The sequence below is a fragment of the Pundamilia nyererei genome, unplaced genomic scaffold (genome assembly GCF_000239375.1).
Source record: "Pundamilia nyererei isolate P.nyererei 1_Seehausen unplaced genomic scaffold, PunNye1.0 scaffold00006, whole genome shotgun sequence".
NCBI lineage: Eukaryota > Metazoa > Chordata > Actinopteri > Cichliformes > Cichlidae > Pundamilia > Pundamilia nyererei.
The window spans coordinates 6,435,953-6,441,952 of NW_005187407.1; the positions used below are offsets into that span (position 1 = coordinate 6,435,953).

Consider the following 6,000-nt stretch of genomic DNA (forward strand, 5'->3'; position numbering starts at 1 on the left):
GCTTGGAATCCGTTGCTAATCATGGCTGCTGGTTTGACAGAAGTCTGACCTCTCTCCACTGATTAAGGACTGTGCCTTTTAAAACCGGATTGAAGAGCACTGTAGAGGTAGGTCGCCAGTTATTGTTATTAAAAGTCAGTCATACATCAACCATAACCTTTAGTGGCCAGTAAAGGTAATGAGGTTTGGATAAATCTGTACAATTAATATGCATTATATCCATTTAAATGTCTGCAAACAAAAGCTCCATTTTATTAAAGATATAATAGAGATGGACCAAAATTCTGAGTCAGAGTAAAAAATTTTGTTTTTGCTGTTATTTATTTCCTCTTTTGTGGCAAGGAAACAAATACATCTTCTTTTAAAAGGCTTTCATTTCTTCAGCACACTATCTTTGCACATCTAGTGCACAGCACTGTAGAGCTACAGTAATGTGCAAAAGGCTTATTTCTTCATATTTTGCTCCCAAGGAGCTAGACTCTCTTTTATTTATTTATTTTCTAAATAGCTCTCCTGGCCCTCTAGCCCTGTGGTATAAGCAGAAGAAGATGGATGGATGGATGGATGGATCTCTCCAGGCTTCTACAGGTATGCCAAATTACACACAAATTGTACTAAAAATCATCAGGAGAGAGGTACAACAGTGTCTACAGTCATCTGTAAAACACAACGGAGGCTCTGGTGAGGTTTTGGGATGCTTTACATTCAGTGCTATTGAGCATCTTCTCAAACTTGATGGAATTATGAAGGCAAAAACGTGCGATTCGATTTGATCCATTATGCAATACCATCTGGAAAGCATGTAATTGGCAACAACTTCATTTTCCAGCATGAAAATGGTTCCCAGTACAAGGTCAATGCATTTAAAGCATACCTGGATAGAAAAACACAGTTAAAGACTATCAGTCATGGATCAGTCTCCCCAGAGCCCAGACCTTATTGAAGCAAGTGGGATCATCTTGATAGAGAACAGAACAAAAGCAGCCAACATCCAAAGAAGAGCTCTGAATGTTCTTTAAGAACCCCGGAGAACTTTTCCTGAAGACTGCTTAAAGAAATGACAGGGAAGCTTGCCTAAGAGAGTTGCGGCAGTGTTGAAGAATAATTGGGTCGTACCAAATATTGGTTTTTTTAACCTCATTAGGATTGCACAAACTCTTGCCTTATATACTGTATTGCCATGTATATTTGTAGTGTTTTCCCATTTTATATACAGAAATGAGGGGTGGCTCTTTACTTTTGCAGAGCAGTGTAGGTCACATGTCATTCTTATTAAAATTCATTGGTACATCAACCATAACCTCAGCTGCCAGTAAATGTGTTGACCTTTCAGATAAATCTATCAAATCAGCCTTGATAGATTTATCTATCAAGTCGGTATATCTCATTTATATCCATCCAACTGTTTGGAAGCAGAAGCTCAATTTCTCTCAGCTAAACAAAACTTCTGCTGCCCTTCAGTAAGCCTCCCAACCTCTCAAACCTACATCATATTGAGCATGATGAGCAATTTAAAGCTGCCAACATTCGCAAAATTGCAATATTTCTACATTAGTGTATTGTTTGACTTCTTCAACTGCGTTAAACAAGTGCAATCTTTGGCTTAAATGAACAGCAGTCAACAATATTAACACTAATCATGGCTCACCAATAGCAAACAATCACACTGCCACTCCAGATGGCTGTCCATTCGACTAAAAGCCTCTAATTGTGAAGTCCTTATCACAAGACTGGGGCTAAAATTAAGATGCATAAAACTCATTAAGGCTGACACTCCAAACAAAGCACAAAAGCGTCTTACATATCCATCCACAGAACCCACGGGTGCAGTCATGTGCTTTGTCCAGACAGACAGGCAGGACCCCAAACAATGTGTGAGAGTCAGCCCCAGTAACCAAAGAGAGGAGGTGATGTATTGCACGCTGACATGGAACAATGCAGTCTGTTTTACCTGAAGGCGAATCTTTCTACCCCATCAATTTGTTTCAGTGGACAGAGGCACCCTGTGACATCCTCCATGCAGTGTTTGTTAGCCGCTATCTCAGAAGACACCTGCTGTCTTTGAGCAATGACAAAAGGTAAGTAAACCGTATCTTCAAGGCAACACAAAGAGATTTCTAATAATCACAAGACATTTTTTTCTGCCACTTTCTTCATGACAGCTGAATGCTTTCGTGTCCCTTTTAATCTGACTGTGGATTTTTTAAACATGCCAGACTGACAGCAACGGTGACGAAGGGGTTCGGTTGCAAATATAGCTGCCAGGCTGACCAATATGACTATGGCTGTTGTTCAAACACAGATGAAACGTTAACACTGTCGATTAACCTCCATTTCCTCCTCTAACAAGCTCCCTTTTGTGACTAAGGTTACAGCTTAACTCATTTTTGAAGCAGATGGACAAAAAAAATAAATCCCTTTACAATAGCACAATTTTTAACTGGGATATGATTAATTGAGGGACTAGTACGGGGTTTATTTTTAACTCACTGAGCCTTGAAACAAGTCGACCCGCGGCACCACGGCTCTCTGCTCTTCCTGTACATTCATTATGCCAGCCTACCAGGGAGTATTATGTCTTGTAACAGCTGACTGTGAGTTGACACTGTGAGGCTTAGGGAGCCTTAGAAACTCTGCTTGGGGCACACTCCCGGTGTAGAGACTGAGGTCTGTCTGACATGTGTGACTCCTGAGGCAAGCGTGTTGCTAAATGAACAGAGACAGGGACAATGGCATGACCCACTTCTATCAGGACTACCCTGTTTTCTTTATCAAAAATATATATATATATATATATATGTTTGTATCCCACAGGTACGGCTCTGCACTGATGGTGGAAAATATATAGCGGCCAAAAGCTTAAACATCCCCATCACCAGAGAACAGGAAGGGCAAAAGGGGGGAGGATGTAAATGATGGGAACGGTGATTCAGGGAGTCAGGTTAATCTATAAGCTTTCAGCAGTTTTCTCTCTGCATAAAGCAGTGTGACATGTTTTGGTAAGACTCTACATTAGACTTCAATGTCCATTTACCCTACTTGTAATATTGGCTGGTTAATAATGATAAGGCAACTATTACAGGATATATATCACCTCTAGATTTGTCTAGTCACCACGCAAGAAATCTTTCTATTCCGTTTTTTTTTCTTCTTTTTATATTGGTTATTAAAAAAAGGGAAAATAAGGGGAGAAAGATGCCTTTGTCCCCCTGCATTAATTAACGAGAGCTAAACCTGGACCCTCAGCTTCTTTTACCCCATGTAAGCTTCGCACATAAGCCAAGCAAGCAGCTGAAGATGGTCACTGTGAGGGCGCACGAAACACTGGAGCTGTGCACATTTGCCTTAATTGTGCGCAGTCTCATGTGGCCCTTTATCAAAGAGCAATTACACACAGATAAAATACACAATCGGCCGCTTGTATACTCAAACAGGTCTCCTCTGAACACAATCAAACCAATTAACTAACGAGTCGTGCAAAAAAACGTGCCGAGATTGCTCCGTTTCCCGCGAACAATACAGTGTTGAACCGTTCATGTGGGATACCCCCACTCCCCACGATCCTCTTTGAATAATCACCAGCACTTTATCACTTTCAGTAGAATATGTAAATATGCCAAAGGATTCTGATCGATCCCCTGTTCGGTGATGCTCCCACGCTAAATAACTATTTCTGTGGGGAAAAAGAAAAGAAAAGAAAATGTGGCAATGATTATTTTTGCCTGTCACTTGTTCCGCTCACCTTTCACACGCTGTGGGACAGCGGCGCTCAAGCACAGGGCGACGGAAAGGAGTAGCGGTCCCATCCTCTCACAATAATCAGGTCCGACTTCCAAGGTTACGGAGCTGTGGGTAAAATCGCGTGGCAATAGCCCAAACTTCTCCTTCCTTTGCTCCGGCTGGACTGTGAGGGTTACCCTGAGAGCTGTTGCTATATGACTATGTCCTCTCAGGTAAAGTCTTGCGCTGTGATAAAGTCGGCAGAGAGGGAGACACAGAGAGACAGAGTGAGAGACTCGCCACCTGGATTTTGTCCTGCAGGAACAAGTGGACTGTGCCTGCCGGGCACTCCTCTGCTGCTGCCTCCGCGCTCCTACCGCAGTGGTGCGATGTAGTGGAGAGAGCGACGTGTGCGCTCACTCGGTGCTGCCGGACGACTACTGTCAAACCTCCCAGCGTCAGAAGAATTATCACTTCCGCTACACACATACAAAATAAAACTAGAAGTGATGACTTTTAATTTGAACTGCGCTTCATTTGATGTCTCGTGTATTCAAATAAATAAATAAATAATAATTAGAATTTAAAAAAAACCCCAAATAGTACCATGTTTTTCGCCGACTTTTATTTTCTTATTTTTAATTCTCTCTCTCTTTCTGATATCATGTCATGTAGAGTTTAAGCCAATGCCTGTTTACGCAGTTAGTTGTATTTATAAAGTTATTTTTCGAAATATTAAAAATTAAGTTATAAAGCTATTTTTTAAAGGATAAATAAGTTTGTTTGTTTTTTTTGTTTTTTTAAATTTCCTTACTATTTTTTTTTATTGTTTTAAAGGTGCAGTCACACAGTCAAAACGTTATGCAGCTTGGACCACAGTCACTTTGGTCCTTTGGTCACTCGGAGGATGCTTCATGGTAGGCTTTATTGGTGGAGCAAACTCTTCCTCCTCCCACTCCCACCGCCCGAAAAAAATAAATAATATAATAGAGAGAGAGCTTTAAAATAATTCTTCCAAAAGTCAGAACTTGCTAGAAATTTAAATTGCGCATAATCAGCCTCTCCCAAACTCCTTATTTCACTCTCAGATTTCTGTTTTTTAAGCCTCCGGAAGTTGGATGCTCAGCAATTAATTTAGTAGTTTCAAAAGTATTTTTCTGGAAAGCCCAGATGAGTTTTAGTATCCTCAACAAAAAGATTAAATTGGAAAATTCTTTATCGCATTAGGATACTGGCCGTAATGTTCTATGAACAATTTTCATTTTGTAGATTCTCCTGTTGTTTCTAGGAGAGAGAAAAAGATGGCACTGACTGAACAGCATCTCTAAAACAGAGTTTAACGAACATCTAATTAACGCATATTAATTTACACAAACCACAACTTCCCTACTTACAGCGAGTTTCCAGTTTACAAGCCATTTCCATCCTTCAACTGAAGATCTTACTGAAACATAAACTTTAATAAGTAACCTACAATAACGCATCCATGCTTTTTCACAGCATGTGCAGACTGTTTATGCATACTGAACGTATACAGGTGTCTCACTGGGGTGTGACATTCTCAAAATTAGATTATTTCTCAAGAGGGTGGCACCACACTGATTGTTCCTTTGTGCCACGTGTGATATTTCGCCCACCTCTGATTGGATTTTCATGAATCTGGGTTGAGTTAAATTAATGTGACAATTGCACTTTGCCAATTATAAACTGACACTGATTAACTCATGGTGAGAACTGTGATTATGGGCCCCGACCAACTCCCCCCATATATTTGTTCAACATAGCTATCTTACTCCTCAATAACATTTTTGATCTGTTTTCTAAGAAATAATAATAGTATTTAAAAACATTTTCTGCAATAGCAAGAGCATACTGGCTGCAGACATTACAATGACATGTTCTCCTTACACGAATAACTGATCCATGAATAAATGCACTGTTTCATTCCACATTTGTGACCATTGCCATTTCTGCACATCTGAGAGAGAAGTTTCCAGAACGAAAGAAAGAAAAGTAGCAGGACTCTGACTTTAAGTCGATGTCTTTACCCAACAGTCTGACCTTGAGATGCTTTCAGGCTCCTCATTATGAATCATGAAAGATATCAGGTGTCTTATGGTTTAATGTAGATAGAGACCTATAACTGTATGCACTTGGTCAAGACTAATAAATCATCCACAGTGGCCACAGTAAAGTCTGCTATCATGATAATGAGAAGCTGCCCTCTATTCCAAAGAGCACCTCCCACTGTGTCAGATTTCCAGACTTGTCTCCATTGCA

General features: G+C 40.3%; 1 protein-coding gene across 2 annotated transcripts in view; it reads right to left on the reverse strand.

Moving 5' to 3' along the window:
• edil3a (EGF-like repeats and discoidin I-like domains 3a) overlaps nt 1–4,150 on the reverse strand; it is a 120,519-nt gene extending 116,369 nt beyond the window's left edge. For both annotated transcript variants that reach the window (XM_005722319.1, XM_005722318.1), the window contains exon 1: nt 3,743–4,150. In XM_005722319.1, coding sequence (XP_005722376.1) covers nt 3,743–3,806 — 64 coding nt within the window. In that variant the 5' untranslated portion in view covers nt 3,807–4,150. The remainder of the gene's footprint in view (nt 1–3,742) is intronic.
• Nucleotides 4,151–6,000: the final 1,850 nt, after the last annotated feature.